This window comes from Phaeoacremonium minimum (genome assembly GCF_000392275.1).
Source record: "Phaeoacremonium minimum UCRPA7 unplaced genomic scaffold PA7_03_scaffold_500, whole genome shotgun sequence".
NCBI classification, from domain to species: Eukaryota; Fungi; Ascomycota; class Sordariomycetes; order Togniniales; family Togniniaceae; genus Phaeoacremonium; species Phaeoacremonium minimum.
Window position 1 is genome coordinate 110,734 of NW_006921402.1, and position 19,543 is coordinate 130,276.

Genomic DNA, 19,543 nt, shown 5'->3' on the forward strand with positions numbered 1-19,543 from the left:
TAGGATATGGGAATGTTTTTGTGTAGTCCTTTTGCAGTAACTTGTCTTCCCCATCAGGGCGTACTCTAGCCTATGATTATCGATATTTCGCGAATCGAACAATATCATGAGTCAAAAAACATAGCCTCTTGGGCAGATGACTGTTGATCAGGGTTTATGAGCGCCATCATGTAAGTGCTCAGCCTGAGGATATTTGTGCCCCCTCACTTTGGAAAAGGTGACCACCGGCAGCAAATACATTATTTTGTTAAGGGTCCCAAGATTAGTGCGGGGGTGGCTGGAATGCCAGTCCAAGAGACTCGAGAAGAGCCCTACCGAGCGGCAGGCGCCGGCACATGGCACATGGCACATGGCAAGGCTGGCTGCAGGTGATCTTTGACCATTAAATGAAAGGGACTCTGAGTTTGTGGCACAATTCAACCTTCGAAAGGCCACAACGTCAGACTAACATTCCTCCAACAATTAGGTCATTAATACAGTCGAAATCAATCGAGCATCTCGCTCTCCTACACGCTACACATGGCTTGAACCCGCACCTCGGCACAATGCTCGTATGATCCATGATCAGTCCTCAAACTGATCGCCAGCCCTACCGCCGCCTTGAAGCTTAATCATCGCGGCCAGGCACGCGAACCCTGAGAGCCTCTTTGAACAATGGCCGATCCCTCGCCATTCTCGACACCCAAGCGCAAGCGAGCAGACAAACTCGGCGAATATGCCCTAAGCGCACATCCCACCTTCTCTTTCGAACTTCCAGCACCTCCGCCCGGCGATGGCAGCGGCAGTCCGCGAACGAAAGTCGCGCACCGGTTCCGAGGGTTGGCTTTGGATGGTGGGGGCGGGGTAGCGGCAGGTGAATCGGCCCCCGAGTCCGCAACCGCAATGGAGGTCGACGATGACGATGTAAAGCGAAAGAGAGCGAGGCTGTCACCGGCCCCCGTTCTTAAGCCAACCGAGATACCAGAAACGCCTGATCGAGTAGCTATTGCTAGACCTGCACCTAGTGACCAAGACCGCCTCAAGACGATTGATGAGGCAACAGGTGATGCAACAGTTACCAGTACAGGGCCAATCCCGGCGCCAGACCCGAGTCGTTCTGTTACAAGCCTGAATGTCACATCTCCGACCAAGTCACCAAAAGCGCATCTGGTTATAGAGCGCCCCTTCGAACCGAAGCCGCAAAGTCGTAAACGAGCGGCGACACCACCGCCCATCGCAATTGCTCCTCCGGCGCCCGACTGCGAGCTGGGCGGAGTTGAAGATGCAGAGATTGTCGAGCCAATACGGGCCGCGCTGACGTGGCACGACGATGAAATTACGATATACGATCCCGAAGACGCAGATGACGATGGCACCGGTATCAATGGTATTGGTTTCAAGCCTACTCCTGCAATCGCCTACGCAAGGACTGTTAAACGGAAGCAGCAGTTGGCGGAATATAAGAAACGCGAAGAAAGGGAAGCCAGGGCACGAAGGAGTCAGCGGAGAAGAGGGAGCCCAACCCAACCTGTCTTGGACCGTCAGGAGAGCTCACGCAAGGTCAGATTTATGGAGGGGGAGTCGAGCCAGGCATTGACAACTTGACTGGGTTTCGACGGGGGCTTTCCTAGGCCTCTCCCTTATTCGAAGCTCAAATACTTTCTGGCGTAGTGCGCGTTGTTTGAATTGGGATTCTTGACGGCGTGAAACTTGTGAATGAATGACTGTTGGCTTGCAATCTTGGCGCGAGGGATTACTTGGTTTGGATAACGTGGCTCTGGTAGCAGCACGCAAGGATGCGAGGAACAACGCCTGGTCAACATATGATGACTTTTGAATAGGTTCGTTCGAATGTAGTTGACAAAATACCCAAACTCCATGACTGATGCCAAATGCTTCCTGATGCATGCTAGGTATATATAACTATGTATATGTGACGGTGCAATGCGCACTGGTGATGACTACCAGAACTTGTACCAGCTCTTCTGAGCAGCGACTCGGGCCGCCTCCTCTTCTGCTTGTCTCTGCTGCTTTTTTCGCTTTGCTTCCTCTTCCTTCTGCTTCATCTCGCCTTGCTTGCGATTGTACACCTCGACAACTCGTTTCATCTTAACCAGCTCATCACGCCGCTTTGCTTGACAATACTCGTACGACAAAATGCTGGTTAGCGCAAATGCACCAACGGCCCAGTTGGCAGCTTTGGGTATTGATGCTGGACATTTGTTAGTTGTGATTATCCTTTTTCCTAAGAATGCCATTGTCCATCCGCACATACCTCCCACGATATATCGAACAACACCAATGACCGAGCCACCGCCAATACCGGTCAACAACCCTTCTCTCGAACATGGATACTGATGAACCTTGAGAAAATCTCCTGCTTTTATTGATTTGGCTGCATCCCCGACGGTGATCCTGCCCGATGCGTTGGGAGCTTGAGGAGTTGGTTGTGGCGACGATGGTGTATTGCCAGTGAGAGGCTTCTCCAGCTCGGCTGTGCGATCTCTAATATGCTCTGCTCCCCAGACCTGCGTTCCGTCCTGCGCGTCGCGAGACATTGCCGGCTACATGAGCGAGGTAGCCTCGGCAGCGGGTTTGTCGTGGCCAGTCTGCTTTGCTGAAGAATCGCTCGCTGCTGATTGGGACTGTTTGCTCTGAATTTGCTAAGCTCCGAAAATCAGGTGCTGTGACATCAGTTATTGTCCCGTGAACCCTTGTACGGCGCCTTGTGGTCTGTGCGCTTAGCGCTGTCAATTAATGGGCTACGGCGAGCTGCACGCGTCGCGTTGTGCAGTTCGCGCTGGCAGCACGCGTCTCCCTGTAAGTTAAGAAGTAACCCTTGCCAGCCCACATCTGGTGAATCTTGACCAGCACCACAAGCAAACCTGTACAAGCAATACTTGTCCTTCAATTGGCAAGACCGTTCCCGGAGACACTGATTTCGAGTTCACTAAACACAGTTTCCATGACTTTACCGCATAATAACGCCTGAGTACCGAACCCGTCTCCCGATCTTCGAGCCCGCGTCTTTGCGCGCGCAGGGAGACGACGAATAACCCAACTCGGAGCGTGCAACTCCTCAGAATACCACAATGCCTAACACATCTCTCCGTCGGCCGCAGAAAGGCTTTCGCCGGGGCGGTAAGGTGGCATACCATGGCGCCTCAAGACCACGGACATTCGCTGCGACGACAAATGGACGGGCAGAAGCCACCTCCACGGATGAGAAGTGGGAGCGGACAAAGCTCTCCAACAACATCGACGAGTCCATGGGCTTTGCGCGATACGAAGCCGGCCGGAAGCGCGAGGGATGGCTCGTGAATGTTCAGTCAACGTCAATAGAAGACGACCGCGTAATTGGCGGCGGTGGCCGAGCGGCACTCGACTGTTACTTCATCGAGGAGGACGGTGCCACATTCAAGGCGACTATCGAGTACGAACCATACTTCCTGATTGCCGTGAGGAAAGGCCACGAAGGCGAAGTCGAAGAATGGTGCAAACGAGTTCCTGGCGGTGGTGTGGTGAAGAACGTGAAGCGAGTGGAGAAGGAAGATCTGAAGATGCCAAACCACCTGCTTGGCTATCGCCGAACCTTTCTCCAGCTACAATTTGCAAATGTGCAGAACCTAATGGCTGCGAGGAGAGACATCATGCCCATTGCGGAAAGCAATAAGAAGGGCATGGATGCCATGGATACTTATGCTGAGGTCGCAACGTAAGTCTGTGTTATCCTCGCCATGTAGAGCTGATGCTAAGGACCCAGCAGGGCAAATGTCGACCTCGACCTCTTTGATGATTCACGAGATGACGATAGACGACTTAATGTTTCCATTGCTGATGCCAGCGATTTCATTGTGGATATTAGAGAATACGACGTTCCTTACCATGTTAGAGTAATGATAGATAAAGGTACAGACACGTCACTCCTTCTCCTGGTAATGGTCGCTAACGATTCATAGACATACGGGTTGGAAAATGGTACTTTGTGGAGGCCAAACACGGAGTGACTTCGATGGTCATCAATGAAGAGCACTTGGCCATGGCGGATCCGGTCGTCATGGCATATGATATCGAAACGACCAAAGCACCACTGAAATTCCCTGACGCTGCTGTCGACCAAGTCATGATGATATCGTACATGATTGATGGCCAAGGATTTCTGATCACCAACAGAGAGATTGTGTCCGAAGACATTGCAGACTTCGAGTATACACCAAAGCCAGAATATCCTGGCCCGTTCATGATCTTCAACGAACCTGACGAAAAAGCCGTTCTCGAGCGATTCTTCCTCCATATCAAAGAAGCAAGGCCGACTGTCATTGCGACTTATAACGGTGACTTCTTCGATTGGCCCTTCGTCGATGCTAGGGCTAGTGTCAATGGTATCGATATGTACCATGAGATTGGGTGGAGGAAAGATAGCGAGGATCAGTACAAGTGCAACTACAGCGCCCATATGGACTGCTTCCATTGGGTCAACCGAGACAGTTATCTACCCCAAGGAAGTCGAGGTTTGAAGGCTGTTACCGTTGCAAAGCTTGGCTACGATCCCGACGAGCTAGATCCCGAGCTGATGCTTCCGTACGCATCGGAGAGACCGCAGACGCTAGCCGAATACTCCGTCTCCGATGCTGTTGCGACATACTACCTGTACATGAAATATGTTCACCCCTTCATCTTCTCTCTATGTACCATTATTCCACTGGGGCCGGACGATGTTGAGCGAAAGGGAACCGGAACACTCTGTGAGATGCTTCTGATGGTACAAGCATACCAGAAGGAGATCGTTCTCCCCAATAAGCACATGTCCCCCCGCGAGGCGTTTTGGGAAGGCCATCTCCTCGATTCAGAAACCTATGTTGGTGGTCACGTCGAAAGTATCGAGGCTGGAGTTTTTCGATCCGACATTCCTGTTAACTTCGCGGTTGACACCGGCGCGGTGGACGAACTGCTGCGTGACCTTGATGCTGCTTTGAAATTTAGTATCACGGTCGAGGAAAAGAAGTCTCTTGACGATGTGACGAATTATGACGAGGTAAAGGAGCAGATTACGGCGCGTTTGAACAGCCTCAAAGAGACGCCGAATCGGAATGAACGGCCGCTGATTTACCATTTGGATGTTGCTTCTATGTACCCGAATATCATGACCACAAACAGATTGCAACCGGACTCCATGATCCAGGAGTCAGATTGCGCTGCCTGTGACTTCAACAGGCCCGGCAAGACCTGTGACAGGAGATTACCTTGGGCGTGGAGGGGAGAGTACCTACCGGCGAAGCGAGACGAATACAACATGATCAAGCATGCTCTTGAGAATGAAAGGTTTCCTGGAAAGTATCCTAATTCGCCAACACGGTCATTCCAGGATCTTACGCTAGACGAACAGGCGGCCCTGGTGAGGAAGCGACTTCAGACCTACTCACAGAAAGTCTACCACAAGATCCACGACTCCACAACCATCGTTCGAGAAGCGATCATTTGTCAACGAGAAAATCCTTTTTACATCAACACCGTCCGTGACTTCCGTGATCGTCGGTATGACTACAAGGGGAAAGCCAAAGTATGGAAGGGCAAGACTGAAGGTCTCAAGTCTTCAGGCGCATCATCTTCGGAGATTGATGCCGCAAAGAAGATGATTATCTTGTTCGACTCGCTTCAGCTTGCACATAAGGTCATCTTAAACTCGTTCTACGGCTATGTCATGAGAAAGGGCTCGCGTTGGTATTCCATGGAGATGGCCGGTGTCACCTGTCTTACAGGAGCGACGATTATCCAGCTTGCAAGGCAGCTTGTAGAGAGACTTGGTCGACCACTCGAACTGGATACCGATGGCATCTGGTGCATGTTGCCAGCCACATTTCCGGAGAACTTCGCTTTCAAGCTAAAGAACGGCAAGAAGCTAGCGATTTCATATCCTTGTGTCATGTTGAACCATCTCGTTCACGCTCGCTTCACGAACCACCAGTACCAGACTTTAACCGATGAGAAGACCTTCAAATATGAGACGCATAGCGATAACTCCATCTTCTTTGAGGTCGATGGTCCATACAAGGCTATGATCTTGCCGACTTCAAAGGAGGAAGACAAAAACTTGAAGAAGCGATACGCCGTTTTCAACGACGACGGCAGTCTAGCGGAACTGAAAGGTTTCGAGGTCAAGAGAAGAGGAGAGTTGAAACTCATCAAGATCTTCCAGCAGCAAATTTTCAAGTTTTTCCTTGAGGGCACTACGCTTTCCGAGTGCTACAGTGCCGTAGCGAAGGTCGCGAACAGGTGGCTGGATGTTCTCCATAGCAAAGGAGCGACACTGGCGGACGAGGAGCTCATGGAACTTATTTCGGAGAATCGAAGCATGACGAAGACTCTCGAAGAATATGGCAGCCAAAAGTCTACCTCGATCACAACAGCCCGGCGTTTAGCTGACTTCCTGGGAGAGGGTATGGTCAAGGACAAGGGCCTGAATTGTAAATTCATCATTTGTTCGCGGCCAAGAAATGCTCCTGTCACAGAGCGCGCCGTACCAGTTGCCATCTTCTCAGCTGAGACGGAAACGAAGCGCCACTATCTGAAGAAATGGCTGAAGGAGGAACCAGCGGACACTGATCCGAGAGCTTTGCTTGATTGGGACTATTACCTTGAGCGTCTAGGATCGGTGATCCAGAAGCTCATCACCATCCCAGCTGCCTTGCAGAAGGTCCGCAACCCAGTTCCTCGTGTACCACATCCGGATTGGCTGCAACGTCGTATCAATATCAAGGACGACAAGATGAAGCAGAAGAAACTCACGGATCTCTTCAGCAGAGAGCCTCTCGAGGATGTTACCAATCTGAGTCGCATGAACATGGCCGACTTGGAAGATTTTGGGACCAAACTTCTCAAGCCCAAGCCTGTTAGTGATGCTGTGAACGCAACGCAAAAGGCACCAGCAGCGCAGAAGAGGAAATCACCCGAGCCTGCTCCCGAAAATCTGGACCCCTTTGCTGCACTTCCCAAAGTTATGCCGTCTCCGTCTGATGACTACCCTGCATTCTTGGAATACCAGAAACAAAAGTGGAAGCTGCAGAAGCAAGCAAGAATACGCCGCCGCCACCTCTTTGGAGATCGGCGTGGACCTATGCAGAATAACATTCAGCAAACATTCCGCAATCAAGCCGAGATCACATTCCGCAACACTTGGCAGCTTCTTCAGTTACGGACAACGGACAGCCCAGGCATTGTGACTGCGTTCGTTCTGATCGATAACAAGATCCACTCATTGAAGATCAAAGTTCCTCGGCAGGTTTTTTTGAACTTGAAGAACAAGGATCTGCCCGATATCGAAGTAGATGGATGCCAAGCTGAGCAGGTCAATCATACTCTTCCTAACGGACATTCGTCCGTGCATCTGTTCAAACTCACGGTGCCGGAGGACACCTTCTTCGCCGAGTCGGAGAAGTTCTCGTTGCTTTTTAATCATCCAAGCGTGGAAGGGGTTTACGAGCGGGAAGTTCCCCTGAACATACGCGCTGTCCTTCAACTTGGTAATCTCTGCACAATTGACGAGAGTAAGCCGGGAGTGCTTGGACAGGGTCTTGACCAAGGCTTTGATCTGCCCAATTTGAAGCGACCAATCAAGCCAAGGACTTATCTTGACGGAGCTTCTATGGCGTATATTTACTTGTCTCATATCAGTGCTGGCGAGCGGCAAATATTCGGGCTGTTTTCTAGCACCGGCGACCAAGCACACGTCGTTATTCTCAACAAACATAAGGATAGCGGCCAGGAACTGCCTAATATTACCAAACTCTACTCTGAGCTCCTCTCGCGCCGAAATCAGGAGGCAGAGGGCAGCAGCTGGCAAGACTGCTTCCCTTACCAGGAGAAGCTGACCTTCAAGATCACACAAATCACCACTCGTCGAAAAGCGTTCCTCGAAATCGGTGATATTGTCAAGAAGATGAAGAAGGATGAAATCCGACCTCTAATGATGGTCATTCAATCATCCCAAAGAAACCTGCTTGTGCACGATATCCCTATTTTAGGCGAGATGCCGGTCTTACCACTGAAGTATAATGCTGAGGACAGCTCGCTTCCCCCTCTCGGCTGGCAGACTGTCGTTGCTCGACGACTCGTCAACCATTATCTCGGTCTCGGCTCTTGGATCATCCACCTCACGGCATTAGCCCGTTATGGTGATGTGCCGCTGTGTAACTTGGAACGAGAGGATCCACGATTCTTGATTGACATTGCATATGCACGACGGCTGCAGAGTAATAACGTTGTGCTGTGGTGGTCTGCCGCCCCTCGGCCAGATCACGCTGGTTACGAGAAAGATGACATTGTTGGCCCCTTGGAGACAGTCCAAATGCCGTCTGTCAATAATCCTGGGACATACGCATCTGTTTGCATTGACCTGGAAGTTCGCAACTTGGCCATCAACACAATTCTCACATCGTCTCTCATCAATGAGTTGGAGGGCGCTGACTCTATCTCATTCAATCCTGCCGCGCCAGGTGGCGATACGGATGGTAACGAAGTTTTGTACTCGGAGGGGGCTTTTGCAAACGCCGGCGTACAAGTTCTACGAGAGATGGTCAAGAGTTGGTGGGCTGAAGCATGTAAGGGCAACGACATGGCAGATGTTATGGTGCAGCACTTAGTACGCTGGGTGGAGAACCCTGACTCCTTCCTCTACGACCGCGCACTGCATTACTACGTGCAGATGATGTCTCGCAAAGCCTTCCAGCAGTTGATGGGCGATTTCCGCCGTGTTGGATCGCAAGTCATCTTCGCTAATGCCAATCGCCTCCTGCTGCAAACTACAAAGTCTGAGGTTGGCAATGCTTATGCGTACAGCCAGTACATCTTGAAGTCAATCAAGAGCAAGCCACTCTTCCACTTCATTGACCTAGAGATCAAAGAGTACTGGGACTACCTGGTCTGGTATGACGAGTTCAACTACGGTGGCAAAGCAACACAGGAGGTTATCGAGGCGGACACCCAGAAGCTGGAGACTATCATGCACTGGCAAATGGCCACCTTCCTTCCAGTCCGTCTACAGCCTACCTTCTCTGACTGGGTCGCCGAGTTCATTCAACTTATGCATGGCCTCAAGCGGCCAATGTTTGGTTCGGACCCAACGGCAACGCCTCGTCTTACGCAATTACCTCAGCGTAACAATGGGGAAGACGATGAAGGACAGTTAATCCTTGGCAAAACGTTTGAGCGACCCTTAAAGAAAGACATATCCGGTCTTCTCCAGACGCAAAAGCGAGAACTCCTGCACCCAGAACTTGCCACCGACTACAGCTTCCCGACACTACCCGGCAGCCATCTCAACACTGGCAACCTCAATGGCGTTCTCGAGCTCGTCAAGGCACTTATGCAAGTCCTTTCACTTGACAAGAACATTGTCCTCGAGGCGCGACTTCTACGCAAGGAGCTACTCGCGATGTTTGACGTCCGCGAATTCAGCAAAGAAGGCGCCTTCCAGAATCCTAGCGAGAGCCTGAAGCTTACACAGGTGAGCTGTGACAGTTGTACAATGGCTCGTGACTTGGACTTCTGCCGCGACGACGATCTTCTCTCTGAGCTTGGACCGGACGGACGGCGCGTAGGTGCGGATGTCACACTCTGGAGATGTGGCTTCTGTGGGAACGATTACGACCGAAATGCACTAGAGGAACGTCTAATCGCCGGCGTCGAGGCCCTGGTGATAGAGTGGACTACACAGGATCTGAAGTGTGTCAAGTGTGGAGCTTTGAGAGTCAATGAGTTCATGGAGCACTGTACCTGCAGTGGGGAATGGAGCGAGTCGGTCAAGAGGGATGAGCTGGTGAGGAAGCTGAAAATCTACAGGAACGTGGCCAGCTTCTATGGGTTGAAGATGCTTGGAGACGTCGTGGAGGGACTGTTTGGAGATTTGTAGAACCGCATCGCGAAGCTATATCATGACGGCGTTTAGCCAAAGGCAAAAGGCGTTGCAGGAGTTTTGTCTTTGGAGTATTCATTATCGAGGAGGCATATTAGCATGAATAGCATGACTACCGACTTTTCTTGTTACAGTACACCAAGAAGGTGATCACTTTTGCTATCTATAGGGATGATCACGCAAGATGCTAGCATGCCCACCCAACAATGACTAGGTAATTTCTGGCAAAGAATCAATGACGCTTTCAATGATGCCCCGTGGAATGAAAAAGTCGGTTCTCGGCCAATCTTCTCCGACTACTCCTTAACAGACTAGTCTATATCAGAAAGGCAAGTCAAATTTGACGAGATATGACGCTCGGTCCCTTGGTGGCCCTACTGCCAAGAAGCAATGGAGACGGTCTCCGTCCTTCCATTGGAGCCGCAATTGGCGCAAAAAGTAATGACTTCTTTTGAGAATTGCTATTATCCACCATAAAGGATCTTTCGTGAACGCTCGTATACGTCTAGAATTCCTACACAGCGATAGAAATGTAGATAGTTAGTATTAGAGTCAACTTCACAGATTCTCAGATGAGATATATTACACCAAGTTAAGGCTGGATATAAAAATGCCTCGGCTATTTCCGAAAATTGAAGTGTCAATCTATCTATTTATAGGAAGGAACAGTAAACTATACCAAAGAAAAGCAAATGGCGCCAGCACTGGGCCAGGGATAGAAGAATGGAACGGCCGAGATAACGTTCTTACCCCGGCAAAGCCAAGATGTCCAAGTGGAGAGTCAACTGACAGACTCAGTGTTGGATCTGGAGTTCAGCGCAACGGTGCAAGATAAAGCCAGTGTACCAGTCTAATGCGGCAGGTCAGTGGCACAACCTTAGTATCCATGTCTTCTAGACGTTCCTTGCATTAAGGCACTAGCTTAGACGGTTGACTTATGCCTTAATATCATCGATCCTTCGGCGCATTGCGTAAACTTTCTTAGGAAGCCCAGAATGCTGGTGGTATTTGACATTGTTCACTAGTCTCAATGTGACATCACTTTCCTCAGTAAGACTAGAACGATGTCTTTTCAGGTCAAGACCGCTCGCTTTAGAAAGATTGCGTGACAGTACAAGTACACTTTGTGTCCCTGTAACTTCTCTGAATTTTGTTCTAAGAGATGTGCAGACAACATCCTTGCGTGAGATGCCATCTGCAAGATGAGGGTGCTAAGTTTGGTTGGTCCTTTGGCATTAGCCAATGCTGTTCTCGCGCTTCTTCGACGAGATGAAGAAGGTCTTCTCACATCCACAGCAGGAGCCAACTCGGCCTCTAAGCGATACATCATTGAGTTTGCTGAGGTAAAGTCTCACATACCAGAGTCACCCCGAGCAGAAAGCTAGCGGTAGCTCACATTGTTAGGGCGTTGATCATGCAGAAGCTGTACAGGAGATCGGCTCCCAGCGCGGCACCAAGATCTTGAAGGTGTTCAACAGCACTAAGATCTTCTCTGGTATCAGTATTGAATCATTGGAAGGAAATACAGACTCTTTCAGTGCCATTGGGTCTGTATCTCGTGCTTGGCCAGCTAAGAAAATTCACCTGGAGGAAATCCTCGATCAATCGTTCAGTGATGCTGCCGCTGCAGCAAACTACTCCATTCATGACATGACTGGTGTTGATAAACTTCATGCAGCTGGTATCACGGGCAAGGGTGCGGTTGTCGCTGTTATTGATACGGGAATCTACTATCCACATCCAGACGTAAGGAAATCTAGAAGATTTGCCTGCTGCACACACAGACTAATCAATGTACAGATCGGAGGCGGGTTTGGTCCTGGATTCAAGGTGTCTGGTGGCTATGACTATGTTGGTGACGGTTGTAGGTGCTCTTAACATGTCTTTCAATATCTAAATGTGGACCTTTTCAATACTAATATTTACGCACTCAGTATGGCCCGATTCAGGGGACAAGGAACCTGATGACGATCCTCTTGATACGAGGGGTATATATATTCAAGCGAAATAGCAAGTCGATAACTAATTCCTCACTAGGCCACGGGACCCATGTTGCAGGGATCATTGCCGGGAAAGGCCCTTGGTGAGCTTCCTCACTCGTCGCACGCCAGAAAAGGTCCTAACATTCTTAGGTTTACTGGGGTCGCCCCTGACGCAACTCTACTTTCGTATAAGGTGTTCTCTAATGCAGTAAGTCCAAACACCAACTTAAAATCTTCAAATGCCATAGTCTGACAGACCTGGAGGCTAGTACTGATGAAGACACCTTGATCGAAGCCTTTCTTGATGCTTATACCGCAGGCGTATGTAACCTGTACCAAATGATCACCTAGATATGCTAATCATTCCAGGCGGACGTTATCACTGCAAGTATAGGAGGGCCTTCTGGGTGGTCTCACAACGCCTGGGCAACTGTTGCCGACCGATTGGTTGACGCGGGTGTTGTCGTGACAATATCAGCTGGAAACAATGGAGACCTCGGCCCTTTCTTTGCGAGTTCAGGTTCGTCTGGACAGAATGTCCTTGCAATTGCCTCACTCGAGCCATCAAATATTATTTCAATGGCATTTGATGCATCACTTACTCTGAACGGTGTGACAAATGTCACGAGAATGGCGTACAGAGCCCAATTCGGTGCCTTTCCCGGAACAGTCAAAGACTGGCCAATAATTTTGGTTGACCCTTGTTCACCACTCCCTGAGGGCACACCTTCTCTTAAGAATGTTTTGCCTCTCTTCGCTGAGGGATGGTGTAGCTCATTTACAGCCGAGGCCAACCTTGGCGCATTTGAAGCACGCTACATTTTGACCTACGTCCCTTCTAATCCTTCGGAAGATCCCTATCTTTCCGAATGGACCTTACGCCGAGGAATTCTACAGACTACAGCCGCCGAAAGTATCGTCGATGCTATCAAGGCTGGTACATTCACTACCGCTACTTTTCCAGAAGATACTGAGTTTGTTGGCGTACCCAACACTCACCCTAGCTGGCCCAGCGTCTTCACCAGTTTTGGCGGGACCTACGATCTCGGGTTGAAACCTGACATTGCAGCACCTGGCACCAACATTTTTAGCTTGTATCCAGGCAATGCCTACGCTGTCATGAGTGGCACATCCATGGCTTGTCCATATGTGGCTGGCGTTGCAGCTCTTTATATTGGCTATCATGGCGGTCGAGCAGTCCATGGTCCTGGATTTGCTAAACAGCTATCTGCCAGAATTCTTTCATCAGGCGACGCAGTACCCTGGGGATCAGAGACAGGAAGCGGTACTTTCGCTTCAGCTGCCCAGGTCGGGAACGGCTTGGTCAATGCCACCAAGGTGCTCAACTACAACACAGAGCTCAGCTTTTCCAAGTTTGCGCTGAATGACACTCATTATTTCTCAAGGTATCATGGTGTCGAGATCACAAACAATGCAGCAGAATCCGTCATCTACACATTTGAGATAAAGCCAGCCGGCGCATTCGAGGCTTACTGGTCCAAGGCGGCAGATGCTTATATGGCACCAAGGATGAAATATCAATTCGAAATGGGGAATAAGCCTTTGCAGATTACCCCAAACGTCAAGTTGCCGAGTGGCAAGTTTGAAGTCAAGCCAGGTGAAACGAAGAAAGCTGAGTAGGTTTCCAGCTTGAACAAAAAAAAATGTCCTCAGCTTGATTCACTTACACACTTATCCAGATTTATCTTCGAGATTCCTGATGGGATGAATGCCTCCAATCTCCCCATCTACTCTGGTCAAGTCTTAGTTCAGGGAAGCAACGGCGAACAACTCGCTGTGCCATATTTTGGTCTGGTACCTCGCTAGTTTTCTAGGCTAGACCTTGCTAACGGCTGTTTTTAGGTGTTGGGAGTAATATTCGAAAGGAGTTGGGAGGCGTCTTTTTCGATTCCTACAACTATCCGCGGTCATATTCAACCCCTGGCCAGGTTTCACTTGTTTCGAAATCTTGGTAAGTTGCCAAGACACCCATACACTAAATAATACCATCAATTAACCTGATCATAATTAAGGTTCACCTTTAATCTGTCTCTTGCTTCGCAGGACTTCCCAAAACTTCAAGCCGCTTTCAAATACGGGACAAGTGAGTTTCGCTGGGACGTAAGTGTCTTTCGTAATTTGTCTCAAAAGCTATTTTGTCTTGCCGGTCGATCCTGACACCTCAGTTTTATCATTTCCCTGGTTTAACATACTAACAGAGACAAAGATATTTGAGGAAAGCTGGAAAGAGCGAAAGTGGGTATACCCTCCAGTTGTTGGTCAAAACGGCTATCTAGGCTCTGCAACATCTTTTGCGCTTGCTGGTCAGCAGTCAACTTTCAACCCGATGACAGACGACGAAAGTAATCTCGTTGCATTTCCAGACGTAGATCTGTATCGGCAGGGTTTGTTCGAATACTGGTGGCTAGGAAGATTCTCGAATGGTAGTTATATTACGCCGGGTAAATACAAGTGAGCTTAAACCCTATATCTCTTCCTATGCTATACAAAAAGAGGACGGGGGGTGGGGATGATGAGACTAAGGCCTGCTAACCTTGTCCACGGTTTAGCATGCGAATTGCAGCCAAACTTCCATTTGCCGATCCAACACATTCAGATAATTGGGACATTTGGGATACTCCAAAGATTGAGGTCGTGGCGGCCCCCAAGACTTGATCATCTCTTCTCGATTTGGAACTCTCGTATCTAATAATTACAGAGGAATTTATATTTATTTTATGATAAGAGTTTCCGGGGTTTTCAACCTAACAAACTAGGGTTCAAATTAGACTTGATATCGTTATATATTCTCTATTTAAGCATTAGTCACACTGTAACGTTCTCAATACAAGTCCTCCTTCTGATACTTAGTTGTGGAGTCTCTGAACAAAGACATGTGACAAATGGCAGCAACTCCTCAGACCCTAACACTGCGATACTGCAGTGAGCCTTAATATCTCTAAATGCGTAGCATCACAACCCTTGACAGATCTCTCATAGCGGTGGCTGCGAGCCTACTGTGGCCGCCGTCACCACGAATCTTCTCCGTCTAAGTGTGTTTGTTGTATACAACTTCTTGTAAGAAACTATCATTAATATTTGCTGAAATTTGGCAGCTTGACTCAGATCGATTCCCAGGAGTCCAATGCCTAAAGCGTACAGCTACATTCCCGATCTCAGCCGTATATCCTCTGAAAGCTTGCTCTTGATTAATTCTAGTGGGTCTTCCTGGCAATCAAATAACCACCATTCTCTTTGATCAGAATCGATCGATCTGAAGTCTTCTAGACCAAGATTGGTATCATACCAGTATATCGATTTGTGGCGCCAAGTCCTTATACCATCATTGGCGTAGACACTATGGGTAATGTCTTCGTGGATCCAATAGCGGTGATATGTAACTTGTTGCCAGTCGTCGGGAGCCCTCTCAAACAGTGGAATTTTGAAAGAGACACCCTGCGTCATCGGTATATATATATGCCCATGTGAATAACATGCGGATCCAGAATGCCCTCCAGCTTCAACACAACATACAGACAATCTCAAAGCACAAACGTAGCAACGAAATTGTTGCCAATCCAAGCCTACTTAGCAGACAACATGACCACCTAGATGTCCGCGGCGGCTTTCTTGCCAGCTTGACTGTTCAACCATGAATTGGCCAGATCGCATATCTTACAATCCAATTTATGAATCGTAACTTCTAGATCACTATCCCTATCTCGCCAACATTGAATCCAAGCTTACTCAACTTTACCCTCCAGAAGTCACCTTTGCTGTCGGTATCGTGCTAGGGGATCATTGAAGAACGCGATTTGGCTGTCGTCTAATCATTCTAGCATACTGTGTGACTCTTCTTCTTTTCTCCATCGTTTGGTACACGGTAAAGAAACACGGTCGACTCCTCGCCGGGAGAAAGCTTTTGTAAATGTAGGTTGTTTTGGAGGGCTGGTTGGCACCCATGTTCCACGCAGAGATCGTTCTGGATCACTTGTTAGGTCTTGTATTAGTCAGCTATATGCTCAAACATCTTTCGTTTGGCTCATTCATCTTGGCGTGCCTCACTTGCAAAACACCTTATTGGACCAGCGAAATTTGTTGCCCATTGCGCTCGGCTTCATTATGCCTTTGCTACATGCTTGAGTCGAGCACGAGCTACGCGACTGAAGAAGAGCTCGAGCTTCTTAATCATCTTTGCCAGAGGAAAGAGAGCGTGACGACTGCTCCTGTCTAAGCGTATTGCGAGGCTTGAACAAGGCATACGGAATCATCTGCAATCTATATCGGTTCTCGTGATGCTCGTTACTAATATGGTCACAGGGACGCATTACGATTGCCTTGACGACTCAAATTCTTAACCAGGGCACTAGATAGGTCTTCGTCCGCCAGTACAGCATAGTCTTTGTCAAATCACTGGCAGTATCAACTCCTTCACGTTTACCCTTATCAATCTAAGAATTCAGTGCATTACCCCTTTGATTGCAATGTCTATCATAGATAAGATGGGTCGACAACTACGTGCCTCGGTGCGTGTGTTCGTCATGCATACGCATTCCGTAGGTGGGTCGGGTTCGCTACATGTGACAGAACAGCAGAATTAAATGTTGCTATGATTTCATCAAGGGCTTAGGTAATGTCACCTGATGACATTTTAACTGTATCTATCACAGGTAAGCGCACCCGGCGCAATGGTTCCTGGATAGAAAAGTAGATGCTGATGTTGACACTGACGGCCTGTACCATTTCCTCCTGTGAGGTCACTGCCTATCATATTGTTTCACAACACGATAAGACAATGGCATACGAGGCTTCGGAACTCAATGTTGGAATATACAGACTGCTGATTGGTCCTTAGGAGGCTGACTTGCCCTTACCTTGCAGGTGGCTGCAATGATGGGTGGGTAGTAAATGTGCACTTCGCCATTATGTATGATTGAGATTGGGCATTAATGCATTGTGAGTATGTTACAGATCTCAAGGCTACGTAGCGCGGAGCTCCCCTTATTGTAAGAAGTAGTAGTATTATATTGTGTGTAAGTGTAACTCTGTAAGATGCGAGCGCTGTAGGTCGCCTACGAGGTGCTATATATAGTGCTATCGGGCCAGAACAACCCTATCCGTTGTCACAGAGTATAAGCCAACTCACGGTTTGAAATGCCGAGCTGCATCAAGCCGGTTCAGATAACGAGGAGCCAATGGTAGAAATCGAAGTGTAGCACAAATCCATCTAAGCCTCATCTAATAAATGTAAAAACGGAGATGCTGGCTGCTCTTCGCACTTTAAATTTTTTAATTTCTATTCTATCTGGCTTTTGCAGGTTGGATCAATCAAACAACCAACTGACACGAGACGAAATGGCCACACCTGAGCTTCAAACACTGAATTATATCAACAGATACCATATCAGAAACGGGCCCCTTCAAGCCTGGTTGAACTGGTACTTTGGTACTACTGATATAAAAGTAGGCGTACGTCTCTAAACATTGTATCACGTGCGAAATTCTGAGTTGGCATGAGTTGATGTTCTCCTAGGATGGAAACGAGAAGGATGATCGCTTCTCGGTTTGGTTACCGAGAGAGTTGAGTAAAGTGTGTTCCACCCTCCAAAGGTTTCTATTACTCACAAGCTGACATGGGGTCAAGAAGGAGAAAAAGAGACTTAGAAACGAACTTTGGGACGTGGTGGAATGGAAACCTCCGGATCAGTCACAATGATGCCACAGTGGGACTGTCCTGGATAGACTTAGGTCTAAGCGTTGCAAGATATCTGGGAAGCCTTTACGGGGAGAGGAAAGATCGCTACTCATGTAAAACACAAAAGTTCTCTGAAGAGTTGGCAAGATCCTCAAACTCTGAAAATAGCTTGTTAGAGTACGATTATTTTTATTAGCATAACTCCATTGGCAGTCAAAGCTCATCGGCTATGTACTTCAACTTAGAAATTGCAGCGCTTTTTGTTCAGAATGTCTCTTAAAGGGATGTCAGTATGTATCCAGCTGACGAAGATCACAGGCGTTGGTTGCCTGGTCCATGAATATAGAGCTCTTGCTACTGACCTACAGAAAAATGCCTTGAATTATAGAGCATGGGCCGATCTGACGAGGCTGTAACTGGTGCCTTGATTTTGAGGCACAAATTGGGCTGAAAAGATCTGTTACCCGAATCATCCGTAGTTGAGCGTAAAACGTCCCGCGCCCGCGCACCCACCAAGCCTCGCGGTTAGACCTGCCTCACGCTTGCAGCAATGTTTCGGCGCAATTAACCACGCCGCAAACCTCTGCCTGTGAAGGCGAACACAATCCTGTAGTCTGAACACTTAAAGAGATCTCAGCCAGGAAATGAGCGCTTTAGAATGAGGCTCTGGGAATGCCTTGCGTTCATAATAACTACTCCCAGCTTATCTATCCTTAGTTCTTTGCCTCAGCAAGATTGCACACTCCTAATTTCCATCACACAAACAACAACTTTGGATCTTGAGTGACAAAATGACTTCTCCGCCGCACTATCGTGACGGTAAATGGGATGCTGCGCCTCGGATCACCCTCGAACGCGACCCGTTCGATCGTTTGGTCAAAGCCTGTGCGGATTCGGACCAGTATCCGGCGCGACATACACTCTTAGCCATTAAATTATCGAGATATGTTACTAAGAAGTACCAAATCTACCTTGAGGATCAAGACGAGGTTCTTTTCCATAAAAGAAAATCTCAAATGGTGTTTTGGGAGCTCTGGAACTCCGATAATAGTAAGAGCACTCCGCGAAGAAGATATCCATTTCATCTAGAAAGTGGTTCTGAATGTATACAGGATACTTCGAATCGGAGATTTCAGATCTGAAACTACTGAAGGCCCATCTAGAACAGCGGCAGATGGACCCTGTATGCCGACATGTGTATGTACAGTCTTCCTCATTACTAAGTTGTATAGGTATGCGCTGATGCGCAGTCTGGCAGATTCATAGAGTCAGATCACTCAAGAGCACCTGTGAATTGCAGTGCAGAACATCTGAAGTATCTTTTGACCTATCAACAGGTAGATCCCACATTCCTCGAGATTTTGGTCAGCTTTGGAGATCAGGATGAACCCGTGGATGCTTGCTTGTCCCAATTTCAACCTGGAAGCACGATCTCCGCGCAACCTCCTCCGCCTAGCTATAACTTTCTGGACCGCTCTGGAAGAGAACTTTGGTATTCGATGCTATTGCGTGCTCTAGAACTAGCTGCCCCCGGAGCTTCATGGCCGTGGGCAATACGTCAGGTAGCCGTCTACCATTCTTTCGACGTCGAAACTGGTAGAAGTTTTTGGATCAATGTTAAAGGCAATAATTTACTGCAGAAACGTATCAGAGAGGACACTACCGATTTCTATACTTCAGCTACAGGGCAGGCCAGTGAGCCAGGGGCATCGTTCCAAACAACTTTGGATATCTTGCTAATTTATCTGACATGGGTTGAGGACCAATGGCGTTGGGCTGTACGCGATTTTGATGAGAGAGTTCGAGAGTATACGACCAAGGGTAAAGTGGCACCTATCGTGCGTGAGCCTCATTTCACAAAACTGCAGGTCAGGCCAGCCCAGGTTCATTCAAATATGTCAAAGGCGAGCGATCGAAAGCTACCCTTGAAAACGCCGACTTCTTCATCGTATTTCCCCGATCTTCCTGAGAAAAGCC

General features: G+C 48.6%; 2 protein-coding genes across 2 annotated transcripts; both read left to right on the forward strand.

Annotated features, from left to right (window-relative positions):
- Nucleotides 1-3,071: 3,071 nt before the first annotated feature.
- UCRPA7_7158 (putative dna polymerase epsilon protein) lies at nucleotides 3,072-9,886 on the forward strand (the record flags this gene model as incomplete). The annotated part of the gene is made up of 4 exons (XM_007919692.1): nucleotides 3,072-3,694; nucleotides 3,746-3,888; nucleotides 3,939-9,699; nucleotides 9,757-9,886. 4 exons carry the CDS (start codon nucleotides 3,072-3,074, stop codon nucleotides 9,884-9,886), a joined length of 6,657 nt encoding a protein of 2,218 aa, XP_007917883.1.
- A 1,653-nt stretch (nucleotides 9,887-11,539) lies between these two features.
- Nucleotides 11,540-13,512, forward strand: UCRPA7_7159 (putative minor extracellular protease vpr protein; the record flags this gene model as incomplete). Its single annotated transcript, XM_007919693.1, has 7 exons — nucleotides 11,540-11,635; nucleotides 11,690-11,753; nucleotides 11,824-11,877; nucleotides 11,927-11,972; nucleotides 12,022-12,079; nucleotides 12,241-12,391; nucleotides 12,776-13,512. 7 exons carry the CDS (start codon nucleotides 11,540-11,542, stop codon nucleotides 13,510-13,512), a joined length of 1,206 nt encoding a protein of 401 aa, XP_007917884.1.
- Nucleotides 13,513-19,543: the final 6,031 nt, after the last annotated feature.